Raw genomic sequence first — 19,108 nt, 5'->3', positions numbered from 1 at the left:
CATGTCAGGGAGAGGCGATTCGGTCCGATTTAACGGGCCGATTGGTCGCAATCGGCCAAAATTGGACCAAATCGCCTCGATGTATGGGGGCCTTAAGACTGTTGGTCCTAACATGAATTAGACAGATATCAGGAACATTGATATTAATTATAGATTCATCTAGCCAGCCTCAACCCAAGAGTCAATTCCTTTCCTACATACTCTAAAACTATCTGTAACTTTTTCCTCTCTTAAAGGAAAATACATGCCGCAATAGCTAAATGGAGTTAATGCTTAGCCATGACTTACCTTCCACTTCCAGCATTGCAGCTTTGGAAATTGCAGTGCCGAGGCTGTTCTTGGCTACACAGCGGTACTGACCTACATCTTCTCTTTGTACTTTCTGAATTCTCAGGCTGCCAGAATCTAATATGGAGATGCGAGCATTTTCCTGCAAACAAACAAATGAGCAACCAATTACAAGTCAGCATAGGCAAGCTCAATATCACCATTTCACACAAATATCACATTAAAACATATACTATCTGATTGGAACATTTATAGAAGTGCAATATGTTTTTATGAGCTTGCAAAGTGTAAATATTTAAAATGTATACAAATGTTATACATTTCCTGATCCCCATTCCAAGGCAAGCCTCCCATTGCCTGTTGATTTATGAATTGCAAAGCAAGCAATGCATGCTAATACATTTATATAATATAATGTCATGAGCAGTAACTACTGTAGAAACGAATATATATATTTTGCCTCATTATGCCAATTGGGTTAAAGATGGCGGATGAGAGTGAGCCATGCCAAGTGGATTAGCGCAGTCACTTTTTCTATAGCTGGACAGTTTTATTTTAAACATGTTCACCGCCACTGAATTATAGCACTTCATAATCATATATAAACAATTTAAATTTACATTATTTTTAATTTTTTGCAAACCTAAGCTTTCTAGCAGTTTACTGCTATCCTTTCTTTCCTTTTTAGATTAATAATTGGACTTTTGTTTAAAATTTCTGTAGAACCTGGAAATATGAGGTGCTCTAATACTGGTAGTAAAAATGTAATCAATGGATGAAAGAAAAGTAGTTTTTGGAACTTTTTTGGTACGATTTGTTTGCGGAGATGTTTTTGGTTGGTGCATGGACTGCTGGAATAAATAGAAAAAGGGCACTGAAGACATGGTTCTTGAATATCACAGTTATACAATGCACGGAATTAGGCATTCAAGCAGTTGATACAAAGAGGAAGAGGTTATGGGCAGGGCATTAGTTCGCTGGACGAGAGAGATCAGATAGATTTTTATGAACGAGCGCTGGAGGGGTGAAGCAACAAGAAGTGAGAGGCTGGGATACAGATGCTTATTATTGGGATGAAGAAACATTCATGTGCTTGTTCAAGCAAAACTGGTAGTCTCCAAGTTGGATATAAAGATTTCATAGGGACTATTTAAAAAGTAAATCTACTAAAAGCCTAATTAAAATGATAATGCTATGTATCAATACTTACTGGAATTACTTCTAATTAAACAGGATTTATTTCTGAACTGCAATTCTGTTTCAAATATTGCTAATATAAGGAGATTTTCAACATGCAGTTTCTGGCAGAATTATCAGACAATTTCCAATATCATGAGCAACATTCAGCATGATGATTTTGATAAGTAAAGGCATTTGTTTAGTGGAGATACATTTACTGTATCATGGGAGCATTGTATTATTCCAAGTATTTCTGTCGTACTTGGCCTGCTGTAGGATTCACATAGCCTCTTGTTAGAACATTTTGTATTACTTTTTTAATTACATCCTACTAAAGATCTAATATCTACACAATTTGGCTCTAGCGGTTCTCATATAAATAATGAACAATTCTCACGGTAACAATCTTTCTAAAAATCTGTCTTTCAACTTTCAATAAAGGTATATCCACACAATTCCAATAACCACTGTGTTTATAGATTTAAATTTAAGTCTATATATTTGCCTTACCTATAGTATATACTGTATACTTGTTGTTTGCTGCTTTGAGCTTCTTACCTTGATAGCATTCTCTCCTTTCATCCATGTAACAAAAGGTTTTGGGTTTCCTAAAGTATTGCAAGGTAGGACAGCCTTAACTCCTTCTATAAGCTTTACATTTATTGGTGGACGAGTTATTTTTGGTTCTAAAAATATGTAAAAGACAGAAAAAAAGTCATTAAATTTCTTTGCTAATTACAGTATTAGTTACAAGGAGGGTGGAATCAAGAATGGGCAAGCTGAAATAATAGGACCGATTCTAAACCAATGCAATCTACTGCCACTTTTCTGTCCGGACGTGGATGCTCGCTTGCCAAATTAACCTAATGCGTGTATCTGGCTTTTTATATTAAAACTCTGTGCAAATGTATGTGGAAGCCAATCCAACTATGGGGCTTTATATAGATAAGGGGGCAGCTGACATCTGCTGTAATCAGCTGCCCGCTGTTCCCATGGGTGCATTCCGTCGCCTCCACCCCCATGCCTCCCACCTGCACTGCTATCTGCAAACGGGGCGCCAAACAAGAAGTTTGCCTTGCCCGCTCGCATCAAAAGGCTGCATATTCGCATAAAAGTTTTTGCGCATGTGCAGTCGCTCAACATCGCTCCCCTGTGGGAAACGTGCCATTGAGAAGATGGGCCATCGTATAACCTCCTTGTTTTGTACAGAGGAAGTCATGTTATTTTGAGCCAGTCATGTGATGTAAAAGTCAGCTACTCCGGGCAATGAATAAGAGCAACTTTAATACATTACATTAATACGCACTGCATTTGAACCTCCACGCTGCTCTTATTGACAATGAAATCAGGCCTCAAGTTAAAATAAGTTGATGTGGCATTAAACAGATAACTCAGGGTGCACAAAGCATAAAGGATGTAAATGCATGTAAAGGCTAATGGGAAATAGAGCAGGAAAGTGCTGGATGCTGCTGAATTAAATGGACAATCTTTCTTGTTTCCCTGATGTAATGTTTGGTAGCTAGTAAGGTATTATGCATACTTTACTCATAGTAATAACATGTGACTATAAAAACATTACAGTGTGAGAAGTTTTTGTTATATTTGCTCTTCTATCGGGAACACATAATAGACTCCCCAGGGCCCAGACTGAGGAACCTGGCATCTAAGAATAGCAACATAACAATAAACAAAGAAAAAGAGCACAGCTGCCTTTACTAAGGAATAAAGGTGCACATAATGTAGAGATTGCCCTCAAATAATGGCAGTGATGAGCCATCAGAAAGTGCATTGCAATGTTACAGGTATGTAGCCTTCGCAAGGCAACCATTCTTGGCTGTCCAGTGTGCATGTGAGGTTGGGTTACATTTCTGCACATGCCCAAAGTTGCATTTCTGCAGTTGACATCAGATGGGCATACTATTTCCACTGATCCAGTTACATCCATGGTTGCTAATGATTGGCTTCCAGTGTCCATGCCTAACCTAATGAAGGCAGTATTGTTTCTAAGTGAGTTATGGCTCTGTGTTCAGCTGAAGATAATGGGGGAAATTTACTAATATGAAAAACCTAGTTTTTCGTATTAGTATTTTCCCTACGACTGCATACGACTGTTTCAGTCGTATGCAAAGTCGTGTTCCGGAGGGGAAATTACAAAGCAGTCATATACGACTTACGACTGCTTTGTAACCCTCCGATGTCGTATTCATTCGTATTAGCTGGCCATATATATACGGCCGCTAATACGAATTTTTCTGGCAGTCTGCATGGATCAGTCAGATCCGTGCAGGCTGCAAGGTGTAAAAAAAATATTAAAAAAAAAAACGGCGTGGGGTGCCCCCCACAGCCATAGCCAGTACCAGGCTGAAAGAGCCGGGACCGGTAATTAAAAATCAGGGAACCCGACAAATAGGGGTTCCCCGATTTTTAACAAACAGCCCCAGGCTCCAGGTCCGGGGCTGGTTCCCAAAATACGGGGGACAAAATGACTAGGGGTCCCCCAGTATTTTAAGAACCAGCCCCAGGCCAAACCAGCCAGTAGGGTAATGCCACAGCCGGGGGGAACTTTTTATACAAGTCCCCCCTTTGCTGGAGTCGCCGGCAGCGTGAATAAGAAGCCAGAAGATGGAAGAAGATGGAAGTATGCCTGGACAACGTCGGACCAAGCCAGAAGAACTTCCATGGAGGACCTGGGTGAGTTGGATTTCCTTCCACAGGTCCACCATGGATTTCTTCGGACCCGGACCTGACGCCGACATGAAGATCGACATGGTGAAGAAAGACGACATGATCCGGAACCAGGACAAGGCACCGGATCAAGACTCTGGGACCTACCTACGGGATCAAGATAGGTAAGTATCAGTGTGTGTGTAATGTATGTATTAAACTTTTATTTTTCAGGTGTCAGTGTGTATTTATTTAACTATTTTTTTTACTGTGGAACTACAAGACCCAGCGGGCCCTTTAATGCCCCGCAGGCTGGGACTTGTGGTTCACCAAGTCCCAGCTTGCAGGGGAGGCTTGCCGGGACTCATAGTTCCACAGTTTAAAACAATAGTTTATTGTTCTATTTTTTACAACAAGATCAGCCCGGTGGCCACCGGACAGGGCCACCGGGGACAGCACCAGGCTTCAGCCTGGTCAGGTAAGTCCTGGAGGGGGGGACCCCTTTATTGGGGGGTCCCCACTCCCCCAGGGCCCCTGGCCAGGCTGACTGGTTGGTAGGGCTGAATGCTTTGGCCGAGGGGACTTGTATAAAAAGTCTCCCCCCGGCTGTGGCATTACCCTGCTGGCTGGTTTGGTCTGGGGCTGGTTCTTAAAATACGGTAGACCCCTAGTCATTTTGTCCCCCGTATTTTGGGAACCAGCTCCGGACCTGGAGCCTGGGGCTGGTTGTTAAAAATCGGGGAACCCCTATTTGTCGGGTTCCCTGATTTTTAATTACCGGCCCCGGCTCTTTCGGCCTGGTGCTGGTTACAGCAGTGGGGGGGACCCCACGCTGGTTTTTTAATTAATTAATTTATTTTTTCTATTTTTTTACACTGAAGCCTGCACGGATCTGACTGATCTGTGCAGGCTTAAAGCAAATACGACAGGGAAAGCAAGGTGTATTTTCCTGTCGTATTTGCGTGCCTGTTTTACACTAATTAGCAGTCGCATTATCAGTACGGCTGCTTAGTAAATCAGGAACCACCATTATTTTGAATGGTGATTCCTGTCGTATCCTATCGATGGTGTAGACATTCGTATTTGTAAATACAAATACGAATGTCCCATCATTAGGAATACGAATTGTTGTATTTTCAGGATTGTAAATCCCGAAAATACAAATGTGTAAAAAATAGGTTTATTTCTGCCTACGAATACACCTATTTTTTACGAATCCATTTTGGTAAATTTCCCCCAATATTACAAGCAGTTACAATTGATGAAGGAATGGAAGTGCACTGTGCAGTAGTTATTTCCCAATGTGTATTTAAAATTTAGATTCCAGTTACATAGTGGAAATTTCCTGCAAATAATCACTAACCTAAAGTGCTCCTCAAAAGTAGCTAAATCAGCGGGTCCACAATCAAATAAAAATGTATAATGCAAACCAAGAGGGCGAATGAATGCAACAAATATCAGCAAATAGCACTCTCCTTTATGTAGTCTTGCACGTTTCACCAGGTATAGCTGTGATTTCATCAGAGGCAGAAGGGATCTATGTGGAGATTTTTGTAACATATGCCTGAATTAAAGTTGCAGGCAAGTGTGGTATCAATAAGTGCACGTAAATCAATTCAGATCTTTATCATGATTTAGTGTTATGGATGCCATGAGCCCCGCTATCCTCTTGTGAAAGTTACCTTCATCACTATGGGGCCAATTCAGACTCGGTCAGGTCCGAATTTGTCCCCGTTTTCAATGGTGGGGGGGTCTGTTCATGATCAAAAATGCAAATGTGAAAACCCCCTATGTTAATACCTTTGGCAACTATTGCACTGTGAGGTGTGGGCAGGGGGTGTTAGCAGGGGAACATCCATAATTTTATGGGCATCCCCATAAAAACTCTGGGCGTTCCCCTAGGAATGCAGCATGTCGATGCCTATGTGGGGCGGGTGGGTCGTCACATGACGTCAGCACCAGCCCCCCCATTTCAGCAATCTGCAGGCATCACAAAAGTACAGAAAGTGTAGACTTTATCATGACTTTTTAGTTTATTGATTCTTTAACCCTTTGAGTGCCAATGATGCAGAGAGAGATCCTCAAAATATCCACTAAAAATTGCGGCGTCGCTCACAGCGACTGTTCTTTTAGTCGAAATAAATAAATACAAATACAGCCTAGTCAATTCATAGAAGTTTAGTTAATATTGCAACCCCCCCCAAAAAAGAAAAAACAGCTGCTGTGAGCGACACTGGCATTTTTAGAATTAGAACGGTATTAGAATTTTGAAAATCATCCCATTGAGGGGGCGTGTCATGTTCCTCCCAAAGAGCGTGTCCTTGGCTTTGCTATTCATTACACCAAGTTACTGGTGCATTGTACTAGCAGAGCTTGTCTTAAAATGGGTGATTGTCTTCTAGTGCTACAGGTGTATCTATAATGGGTGCAAGGTGTGCAGTGCAAATGGGCACCTGGATCCAGGGGGCCCACACACTACACACGCTGCTACATGGCTGCCAATTCCATTTTAAGGTGATTTGCGCATGCGCCATAGAAATGTCCCTAGGAACGCAACATGGGCACCATGTTCCCGAAGACCTGCACATGTGCAATGCACTCTGGGACAATGCCAGATTCTATTGCACTGCTGGAGAAGAGGAGACCTAATTGGAGATAGCACAGCGGCCCCTTTCTCTCTTAAAGCGCCTCTGGAGCATGCATATCGGTAACAAAGCATCTGGGCTAGGAGATTGAGAATGCAGCCACTTTAGGAACTATCAAAATAGTTTGTGTTTAAAATGTTTGTTTCTAACATTTATATAAACACAATAAAACTTCTTTATCCAGGAGGAATGTTCGATATTTATTTTAGACTATTTTGCTGTATTTATATTTTTTAGCGTATATTTATGCCCAGCATTTTTTATGATAAGAAATGCAGTAGTTTGCATTATAGGATAGACAGTATATGTGTTTGTAGATTTGTTTGCACTGGCAAAAATATCTAAAAGCCATAAGATATGGGACACAATGTATAACAGCTGTGCTCCTTTTCTTTCTTTGTTATTTAACTACCGTATATACTTGAGTATAAGTCGACCCGAATATAAGCCGAGGCACCTAATTTTACAACAAAAAAAATTGGGAAAACGTATTGACTCAAGTGGGACCCTCACTCGAGTATAAGCCGAGGGAGGCTTTTTCAGCATAAAAAATGTTCTGAAAAAGTAGGCTTATACTCGAGTATATATGGTAATTTGTGCATCTCTAGAAAATAATATGACTGATTGAAATTTACTAAAATGGGACTTCTATTTCATATGGAATGTTGCTATGGACAACCAATCAGATGCTATGTATTATCTTCAAGAAGATGCTAAATAAATAAGAAGTAGCTTCTGATTGGTTGCCATAGCATCATTCCATCTGAAATACAACTCCCACCTTAGTAAATTTACCCTTTTGAGCTATTTTGAAAAATGAAATGCATTTAGTTAGCTGTATGCTTTCACATGATTTAATTATTTTCGTGTTTATGTTTATATTGAGTTCTTCGTTAAGAGCATCTTATAGGGTACACACACAGGCCGAATTGGTGGCTGTCAATATTGATTTGATAGTGATGACCACCGTAACCCAGCGGAGTGCCAGCATTGGCAGCAAGGGAGGGGCGGTGTGTGTGTGTGTTGGGGGGGGGGGGGGTCTGGGCTTTAAGCAGCATGGCCCTCCTTTCGAAGCAGAGATAGACCTGCCTGCACAGTCTGTTTCTGCTTTCGATGCTGCGGGGGAGTGCATCAGGATCACATCTATATTGAATGCGGCTAACATTGTGCCTTTCAGGGTCACTTTCATTTTGATTTGGACTATATAGTTCAAGTGACACTTAGTCGCATTATTCTCATTAAACATTACCATTCTTTTTGCTTGATTTGTAAAGCTGTATTTATTTTTGGTTGTTTAAAGGCAGTTAGGGAAGACAGACAGATTCACTCTTGGGGTTATAAGGATTTAACAATTTCTGGCACAAACTAAGCTTACAGTATATTTATTATCATTGACACTTACTCATTTTCACTTGCAAAGCCCCACAGCTTTCTGCAGGATCCCCCACTCCATTTTTAGCCAGACAGCAGTACACACCATCGTCTCCTTCTTCTACACTGAGAATGGTGAGGAGCTGGCCATTTTCTCGAATGTTGTAACGTGTGTCAAACAACCTGTAGATACAGAGTTCATTATACTGGTTTATATTTTCATATTTTGCATGGTTATTGCATTTTATTTCAGTTTTTTAATGTATTCAAAGAAATATAAATAAACTATGTGCATGGATACTGTTTATCATATGGGTCAATGGTTCCTATTTCAAGCCCATTTTGTGCTCCTCAGGTTAGCCGTAAGTTACAAATTCTATACTGTATAGTATAGGATACTATGTTCTCATGTGTAAGAGACCTGTGAAACAAAATATAGGCTATGTTTAAGGGAAACAAATCAATGTATCAAATATAGAAAAGTACAAATTCAAAGAAAGAAAAAAGGTTTACCCAATCCGGGGCTGGAATGATATTTGTGTAATTTGTCCTAGAGAGTGTCAACCGACAAATATAAGTAATTTCAAATGTAACTTTTATTAATATTGCCTTTAAATTTGCTGAAGTATAAACAAACAAATATTGTTCCAAAAAAGTAAATAGAGGGGATTAAAATGATATGCACTGTGTTTGTGTTTTCATCAATTCTGTCCTCAATTTATATGTTATGTAATCACAATGGAATTTAATTAATAGCCAGATAGAAAGTTTTCTATCTTTAATACAGGTTCCATTTGGTTCACAACACGATTCTCCTAAAGACCCTGTTTGTCAGATGTTACTAGGTTAATACCAGTCCTACTGTAGTAAATTAATGCAGCTTTCACACTGCAGAAATGGGTAAAGTCCCAATATTCTTAAACAGGACTTTAAAACGGGTCTGAGCCTTAAGACCTTTCACATTGCAGGTGAAAACGTTTTAAAAAGCATTTAATACCATTTGCACATTTAACCAGTTTAAACCCCAAAGGACACGTTTCAAACCATAGAAATAAGTGTGCTCTAAAGTTAAACAGTGTTGCTTGATAGTTGACGTGGTGTAATACCACCAATATACAATGTAGCTGCGATTAGCTACATTAAAGTAATTTCTTTCCTGTCCAATGCTGTATTACGACTAGTATAATCTCTAATATAAGATAGTGATATCTACAGTAAATACAGTGGCGTAACAATAGCCCCCCAGCCCCCGCCACCACCTCTGTAGCCGGGACACGCACATCTACTTGTCTGCGGTCCCAGCGCTTCTCCTCCAGGCTGGCTCGGCTCCTGTCCTGCTGCTATTAAAATCTCCCTCCCAAGATGTCCGCCGCCTTATAGCAGACTTTTTTTGGATGCTAGAGGAGCCTCCTCTAGCATCCCAAAAAACGGTCTGCTGTAAGGGGGCGGACATCTTGGGAGGGAGATTTTAATAGCAGCAGGACAGGAGCCGAGCCAGCCTGGAGGAGAAGCGTCAGGACCGCAGAGATCTGCGTGTACCGTTTCAAAGGCAGCACTGCAGTGGCAAGCGGCAACGGGGTAAGAAAGGAGGGGGGTAACTTTTCTTGAGAGGGGGGGGCAACAAAATTCCCGGCGGGGGTGCGCAATTTATGAAGTTACGCCACTGAGTAAATATTATAAATATATTATAAATATAATACATTTCTAACTCCTCTACTCAAATATAGAAGAGAAAGTATACAGCATTGCCTGTAGCACACTGTTATCCTAATATATTTGTGTGTTACTGTATATTTAAAAATATGACTAAAGATGCAGTTGATGTGTAATTTGCTTCTGGTGTCACAAACCCCCTATTAAAGGGAAATGAGACTAATAATAAACTGTATCTTTAAAATTTCCCTTCTATTTACAAGTTTTAATTTAAATTTAATTTACTTAGCTGCATTACTGGAACATTTCACTAACAAACGTGTTACATTCGCTACAGGATTAGGATCATTTCACAGATCCACCACAATAAATCAGGCCTGGAGTGTTAGTTTTTTTTTTTACTTACTCTGTTTTACTTGAACTCACATGTACAGTATCTTAGTTTATTCGGTCTACAATTTCTTTGTTCATAGGGCCTGATCTATTTATGTAAATTAAGCAAAAAGTCTGGGCAGAGCTATATTGCAATGCAAGTTGGATGCCGGGATCCATCGAGTTTGCCCATCACAAAATTGAGGATGACTATGAGGAAGAAATCCTGGTTGTACATAACGCAGCTGGTGGCGGTGGAACTTTTAAGATGCCACCTCTACAGGGTGCTGAGAAGGTTTACACCAACCCTGACTAGCATACTCTCTAGTGCTTTAAAATTGTGAACAATAATTAAAATACAACTATTGTGAACAATAAAAATACTCCTGATTAATGTAAATGTACCTAAAAGGGATCTGCTACTAAAATGTATTTCCTTGGTTCAATAAAATATCAAAATATTTAAAATGTGAAATGCTTTCCATCTGCCATCTCAATTTACCAGTCGACTTTCTTTTTAGTTCTTTAAAATTTCCAGGGTTTATTTTAATGTCATTGTTTATGTAACCTGCATTATTGGAGCATTTCACTAAGACAGATGTGATGCTTGATCAGCGTATATGTATCATGTTGGGAAGCAGTAAAATAGGATGGGACCTCTTTACATTTATACACATCCCTCAGCTCCTAGTGATATGGACACTTCTGTGCGACTGTTTAGACAAGTAGAAGGTGAGCAAACGGAAAATGTTATGCTCAGCTGTCCTGTGCAAGCACAATTTAGATAAACTCATTGGAAACACATCTACGTGCTGACAAGTGCCAAAAAATTGTTTGATGAACTTATTTAAATTCTTTTTTCCATTCTAGGAAAAGCCTCTAAAATGCACTTTGGGATGAAGTGAAATGTACTCTTAGATTTTATCCTAATATTATCCTAACACTTCTAGTAAGCAACGCCATGCTGTGCATAAATCATTTTTTATTATTATTATTTAATATTAATACTCATAGTAATAATGATCATAATAATAATTATTATTATTTTAGCAGTGCACAGAAAATTAGAGCTTTATCGATCTAGAATAGTGGTAGCCAAACCTAGCCCTCGAGAGCTACCAACAGTTCACATTTTCCAGACAACCTAGCTGCTGCACAGCTGCACTCATTAATCACTGACACATTTTAAAAGATACACAGATGGAGCTAATTAACTCACTTGTGATTCTGTGAGGAGACCTGCAAAACATGCACTGTTGGTAGCTCTCGAGGAATAGGGTTGGCTACCCCAGATCTAGAAGGTATTACCTATTACATATTACTTATCTGATTGACATTAAGAACTACATCGACAAATTAACAAATAATTACTGAAACAATGTTATATCATGCTTTCTGAAATTCATTGCCAATGATAATGACCCCCTCTGCATTTGCCACTGGCTGAGGGGCATGATAACAACCCCTAAAATCTACTTTGTTCAGTTCAACTTGCATAAGGGCATGGTCATTATTACATCACACCCTTGAAAAAAATGGCCTAGGCCCACACCCCTGCTGTCAATGCAATTACTGTCCCCGTCAGGAGTGTCAAACTTGTTATTGTAAAGCATGGGATGAGGTTAAGTGTGATTCATGTCACTAAACCTCCGGACCGCCCACTTTGATCTGGGAAGTGGGAGGATCCAGGAAACTAGTTTTACAGGTGTTAGGAAATGCTATACAAGATTTGTAAGTCTTCCAGAGGTTCGAGCAGTGTATTATATAATTTAGAAAAGGCTTTAAAATCTGTTGGTGTTGTAAAAATATTGATAAATTGCAATTGGTGTATACAATGGGCTTGATTTAGACAAAACAAGGCTTTTTTCCAATCGCACAGGCAAAAATAGGTTATATATGTTTCGTACCCCTTTATTAGTTTTACATTTACTGAGTTTTATCTCTTGGGGTGTGCTACCACTGAGACAGAAATTAGATACAATTTATAGAAGAAGAGAAAAGGCTGTCATGAGTGTGGTGCACTCGAGAAAGAGAAGATTGTTTATCGTAAAAAGTAACTTTTAATATTTAATTTTAAAATGGCGACATATAAAACACAACATACATGGGTAGAAATTGGGATAACAATAAAAAGGAAAAATAAAGAGAGATTTTTCCTACTTAGTGAACCCCGCTTGATTTATAGTTGTATGAATGAGGGCTTGATTTATAGTTGTATGAATTTGCACATCTGCAGGGAAACTGCCGCACAGTACCAGTAATGCATCTCAAGATCCACCATCACTCTGTGTGACCACTGATCTTCCATGTAAGCTTCAGGTTGCTCAGAATTCTGTCTCAGATCTGCAGCCAAGGTCAGTAAATCTGCATTGCCAAAGAAACAGATCCAGTCGATGCCCCTTCCCTGATACCAAAGGCTCTCAGCCTGTCAATCAAGCTGAGGCTTAGGAGGTACTGCATTTGAGGATAGAGAACCAATCTGCACATGTACAGTGGCCCCACCATCATACCTGCATGGTAACCATCACATTACCGTACAAGTCTGAATCATGCGCAGTAACAGGAAGTTCAGGACAATTGCAGGACTGTGTGGGGATTGCAAGAAATGGAACTATCACGCTGAATTAGTAACTAATCGCATGTACTTCAACTTTCCAAAGTAATAGAATTTTGTTATTGTCCCTTCTGAAATCACAAATAATAATTTTGGATAAATGAGCTGACTGTGTGGAATTACCATAGGCTTGATAGCTACAGTAGAGCCTGATCACGCTTTAAATAATGCTGGCATGGAATGAAAAATGGGCATCAGTGTACATTATAACAGAGGTACACTGTGAGATCCCAGTGGCAGAAATACCCACACTGCAGTGGGTGCAGTGGTTATATGACCTAGAGAAAAGCTGTGTACACACAGTGCAATATGGTTCCTCAGCAATTTTGGCTTAATATCTCAGCAATATATTGATCAGCAACCATATTGTTCAGTTTATCGTTTTTATCAGCGACCAGCAATTTTTAGCTACAATCGGGATCCAGAAATCATAGGATCAGGAAGATCCTCCAATGACTTGTGCTATCCTGTCATAACTCCTAGCTCCATCCCAGTGGTATTATGATTGGGTCAGCAGGTGGAAGTAGAGTATGAAAAACATCACATGACATTTTCAGACAACATGCAGTTCTCCAACATCACACTGAAAGCAGAGGCATTTGTCTGAACTACATGGAAGCAAAACCCCAAGAAAGTAGTCTGGCATTAGGTTTTGCTTTTCAGCTTTGTGTTTTGTAATTTCCCTTGAATAAAGATCTGTATGTCAATAAGGTACTGTAAATGTCTTAAAATAGATCTGTAAAATTGGCCATGCTCTTATTTATTTTCCATAATTAGAGAATTTCTTTACACCCAAATTCCATTATTTTTATAAATGGTTCTTCATGTAAGAAATAATTGTTTTTTGAACATATTCATTCAGAGGATTGTAGAATGCTCCCAGAATTACATCACCATACATGTCTACTTAGATGGATATACAGCATTACAAAAATGCATTGGTAGGAATAAGGAGAACTTTTAATCTTCATACTCTCTGTATGACTGAAACTATGAGCCATGACAGAATGGTTATCTGCTTATGCAATACAATGCAGAGTGCAAAGCTCAAATCATCTTTGTCAAAATGTTCATCCATTACATAAATAATCCAGCGGCTGTTATGTTGAGTAATATCTATTGTTAGTATATTTATAAATAGATGAGTTGGCAGATTCATTAGCTTTTATAAAGGTGGTTCAAGAAACAGTTACCCAGTTTGTCATTTAAGACATACACAGGAAAAGTTTAATTCTATTGAAGATATAGGGCAAGATATAATAGGGTGAGATTTTTTAGACTGTGGCTGAGGTGGCGGGGATAGCTTAGGGCTTCAGTCTTAGCTGGGTGAAGCCTTTGGGGGACCCCTTTATTGGGGAGAGGGGTACTCACTCCCCCACAGACCCCATCCAGGGCTGACCAGTTATGTGATAACGCTTTGCCAGGGGACCTGACCAGCGGTCTGCCACCGCTAGCTGTTGTAGCCCAGTGCTGGTTCTAAATTACAGGGGATGTCTATTCTTCTGTTCCCTGTATTTTTGGAACAAAGACCTGACCAAGAGCCTAGTGCTGGTTTCTTAAATCCGGAGGGGGGGGGGGGGACCCAAACACTTTGTTCAACCGTATTTCTGGAAAAGAGCCTGGGGCTGGTTATGCTCGGGGAGGGGTGGAACGCCATTTTTTTTTTGTTTACTGAAAAAACAGCACACTCCTGTCACTATAAAATTGCACCTTTACTAAAGAAAATCGCACATTTTCATTACTATAATATCAACAGAAATTGCTTGTTCTGAAAAATCGCACCCTGGCATGTGCAACATGGTTCCATTTTTAGCAATTACATCTCGCTCATAATCTCCCTAAACTTTAACTCTTTTCACGTTTTGATAAATCTCCCCCACAGTTTGTTTCTCTTCATTCAGAGTTAGTAAAGTCTATTAACTGATCAAACTGTAAATACTGTAGTTACATTGTATGAAAGTTCTCCAAAAATATAATTAGGGGTTATGTAGTGATGCAATCACTGTCTTTCCATCAGCATTCTTTGGGCCTAATTCAGACCTGATTGCTAAAATGGGCAAAACCATGCTGCACTGCACATGCACTGCACTGCACATGTACTATAATATGTGTAGAGATAGTTAGATTTGGGTGGCTTATTTTGTTTCTGTGCAAGGTAAATACTGGCTGCTTTATTATTTCACTGCAATTTAGGTTTCATTTGGAACACACCCAAACCACATCTAACTCTCTCTGCACATAATACATTTTCCCCATCTGCAGTGTAACATGGTTTTGCCTATTTTTAGAACAAATTTCTGTGATAAGGTCTGAATTAAGGGCCTAATTCAGGTTGGTTTGCAAATGTACATTCCTTTAATAGACAAAACCATGTGCACTGCAGGTGGGGCAGATGTAACATGTACAGAGAGAGTTAGATTTTGGTGGGGTGTGTTCAAACTGAAATCCAAATTGCAGTGTAAAAAATAAAGCAGCCAGTATTTACCCAGCACAGAAACAACATAACTCACCCAAATGTAACTCTCTCTGCACGTTACATCTGCCCCTCCTGCAGTCCATTAAAGAATCAACCCCTAGGCCCATTGTCTGTGTCACACCCCTTGTCAGTGTTATTTTGATGCTATCACTTTGGAATTGCACAGTTGCAGTGTCTGAGTAAACAATAAAAATAAAATATAAGTTGCCTTACATAAAGCTACTAGTACTAAACAGTGTACAGTATACCGTGTTTCAGGAGTGATGATAGGTGTAGTTGTGATTAATGCTGGGGAATATGTGTGCAATGCCCAGCATTTTTCATGTTTGTAACTGTTTTGATGGACGTTACATTAAGACCCCTGTACTGTATATCTGACGGTGTGCAGTCACCTGTTTTCAGTTGTATCGCATTCATCGTCAGTGAATACAATATAAAGCTGCCTGCTCATTTTAAGATTTTGCGCCAGATGCACTAAGCTTCAAAAGCAGGGCCGGTGCCACCACTAGGCAAATCTAGGCATTTGCCTAGGGCGCCGGCCACTGGAGGGCGGGATTTCGCCCCCCCCCCCCGTGCCGCGGGGGTACCTGTCCTGCGGCTGTGTATATAAAGCTTGAGGCGGCAGCGGGGGGTCCCTGCAGTCAAGAAATAACGAGCGCTATCCGCCTGGCTACGCGGAAGCGCTTCTGTTGTGGAAACACTGGCCGCACGCTAATTGGCTGAGATTCAGCCAATCAGCGTGCGCCGTGCGGCCAGTGTTTCCACAACAGAAGCGCTTCCGCGTAGCCAGGCGGATAGCGCTCGTTATTTCTTGACTGCAGGGACCCCCCGCTGCCGCCGCCGCAAGCTTTATATGCACAGCCGCAGGACAGGTACACCCCCCCCCTGGCACCGGGGCGCCCCCACCCCGACTCGCCTGGGGCGCTCCGGTGCCTTGCACCGGCCCTGTTCAAAAGTAATAACATGGAGAGTGATAAACAGCCAGACAATCAGCTTTCAAACACAGTCTGTGACATGGCAAGTAGGAGCTGATTGGCTGGCTGTTTATCACTCTCCATTTTATCACTTTTGAAGCTTAGTGCATCTGGCTCTTAGTTTGGTCCACTACTCAAAGCCAAATTTCATTTGTTCCTCGACAAGTAAACATTTTGTTGTTAACCAGTGTGCAATGTACCCTTGAATGGATGTTAATTGTGTGTGTGTGTGTGTGTGTGTGTGTGTGGGGAAGGGGGGGGCGACTTGATGAAGCCATGTAAGCTCTGCATCCTATGGATTATAGAAAATGGAGCAAAAGTTTGTGGTGCATATGGGCCCATAAGTCAAAGGGGGACCACGTCACACACCGGGCACCAAGAACAAACTGACTATACACTGTGCTGTGCAGTAAGCCTCCCCCTCTACCACAACTCCATGATGTCTTCAGGATGATGTTGGTGGCACATGAACTGCAGTAGCAAAGCATTTGGCACTGTGCCAGAGTTGTTGCTATTTTGTGTGAATATATGTCATATTATTGATGGAAATATTGAAACACCAGTAGCAGGTGGGATGCGGTCATTCGTCAGAATGCATTTAGGTCTACAGTCATTAGGTCGACCCCACTAGGTCGACTGGCAGGAAGGTCGACCTGACTTAAGGTCGACATGGGCCAAGGTCGACATGACTTAAGGTCGAATTTGCATAAAGGTCGACATGAGGAAGGTCGACTGGTCATAAGGTCGACATGGGTTTTTCACTGTTTTTTGAGCCGACATGTGCCGACAGGCGGTATTTCATGCCCTACCATCCACTAGGGCGTGGTGGGAGAATAAAATAGTGTGCCGAGCGCAGCGAGGCACCGTGCCCGAAGCATTGCGAGCGAAGCGAGCGATGCGAGGGTCCGATTCTCATTGCCAACTGTGTCCATGTCGACTGTGTCGACATTCGGATCAAAAAACAGTGAAAAACCCATGTCGACCTTATGACCAGTCGACCTTCCTCAAGTCGACCTTTATGCAAATTCGACCTTAAGTCATGTCGACCTTGGCCCATGTCGACCTTAAGTCAGGTCGACCTTCCTGCCAGTCGACCTAGTGGGGTCGACCTAATGACTGTAGACCTAGAATCATTCTGACGAATGATCCCAACCCTAGCAGGTACAGTATAGGGGGACGCCATGCACACATAATCAGATTAAGGGAGGGACACAGGGCATATTGTACCACAGCGCCCCCTTTGCCAGGGGGCCCCCGAGCTGGAGCACACTGACATAACCAGCTTCGCTTCTTATGCAGTAGCACAACCAGGCTGCCAAATGCAAGCTGGACCGTATGCAGTTCAGTCAGATGTATTCTGATGTACCTTCCGTTGCTATAAGGACATTAGAATATGGCAGAGAACAGAAGAATCAGGTTTCATAAGCTACCGAAGGAGCTTTCTGTCCAGAGAAGATATAGGAGGGTGGAGAGAAATGTTATACCCATTTCACATCGCAAATGCCGGATCCCTCTCAGGAATGACCTGCATTTGCGCTGTTTGCCGCTCACAGTGACGGCCAGGTCGCTAACGTCATCCGGGGGGGGGGGGGCGGGGTGGCAGCGTGCCAGGTGGGGGTGGGGGGCAGCACTGAGATCACCACTGAGGTGATGCTGCTGTCTCCAATAACCCAGGTCGACTGGCAATGACCTGGGTTGTTTGTGCGCTGTGAAAGGGGTATAAGTGAAACAGATATTTCTCCTCATCGTCTGAATGTCTGGGTCCTACATAACCTGTAATCTAATGAGGGTATAGACTCCAGACACACACACACACACACGTGTGTGTGTAAGTAGTACAGAGGCTTCTGCTATTTTTGCATGTGACAACATAAATTATAGATTACAATAGTTGTGTTTTTCTTACAATTAGGAAAATCCCATGAATTATAAAACTACAGTATTAGTTTAAATCTAAGATACAACTTTTGCTTACATTTAATATTCACAACCCATACATCCTAACATGACACCTTCTAGTAGGGACAACATTTTCTCTTCCTTATTAAGTTATAAGTGCAATCCCCGTATTGAAACACTTTGTTACCAATTGAGATCAATACAAGTGACATCAGTCATATATTAAGAGGGAAGTCCTGATAGAGAGCATTTTATCCCCCCTGGAATGGGTCATAAAGAAAGGTAGCCACAATCTAATATAATCCCCCCACATCTGTCACTGGGACTCACTGTCTTAATTGACCCGGCAATCCCAAGGATTAATATGTCCTTGCATACTGAGAGTGAGCCTGATGCACACAGGGTACTGCACTTATTAAAACGGCTCCACCTGGATCTATGGAAACACTGTGGTCAGTACAGTATATTCTTCTCCCATATAAATGTAATCTTTGTTTAGTCTTCATGTCTGATGCTCTACAGCACTTACAAATATACTGTATCATGTTAGCAACACTACACAGTTAATAACATGTTGAGCAATTGTACATATCTTACAGACCTGATAGGAATGTTATTACGCGTCCATGTTATTTCTGACTGCGGATTTGAATCAACTGCACACATGAAAGTGGCAACATCTTCCACTAATCCATCAAGGGTTTCAAGGGGCGTGGTAATGAAAGGAGCTAAGTAAAGAAGCACATACAGTAACAGTTAATTGCCATATACACAAATCTCAAAAACAGCAACATAAATACTGTACTGCCATTTATAATTAAATAGCAGTCATCTTACTCCTACAGTAAGCTACTGTAGGAGTGTGAGATCAAAGATCCGACAACTACTTAGGACCTTAGAGGAATTAAGTACTATAGCTCAGAAGAACAGAGCCACCATGCTATAAAAGGGGTTCAAGTGAGAGGTCGCTTGT

General features: G+C 41.1%; 1 protein-coding gene across 1 annotated transcript in view; it reads right to left on the bottom strand.

Moving 5' to 3' along the window:
- The window catches only part of MUSK (muscle associated receptor tyrosine kinase), a 116,458-nt gene that overhangs the window by 78,300 nt on the left and 19,050 nt on the right, over positions 1-19,108 (bottom strand). The window contains exons 2-5 of the mRNA XM_083184021.1: positions 18,737-18,863; positions 8,179-8,330; positions 2,026-2,153; positions 289-430 (exon numbers count right to left, since the gene is read on the bottom strand). Of these exons, the coding sequence (XP_083040147.1) occupies positions 289-430; positions 2,026-2,153; positions 8,179-8,330; positions 18,737-18,863 (549 nt within the window). The remainder of the gene's footprint in view (positions 1-288; positions 431-2,025; positions 2,154-8,178; positions 8,331-18,736; positions 18,864-19,108) is intronic.

Source organism: Crinia signifera, chromosome 1 (assembly GCF_055691185.1).
Source record: "Crinia signifera chromosome 1, ASM5569118v1, whole genome shotgun sequence".
Classification (NCBI taxonomy): Eukaryota; Metazoa; Chordata; class Amphibia; order Anura; family Myobatrachidae; genus Crinia; species Crinia signifera.
The sequence above is the reverse complement of the archived record's forward strand: the minus strand, read 5'-3'. Positions and strand labels throughout refer to the sequence as shown.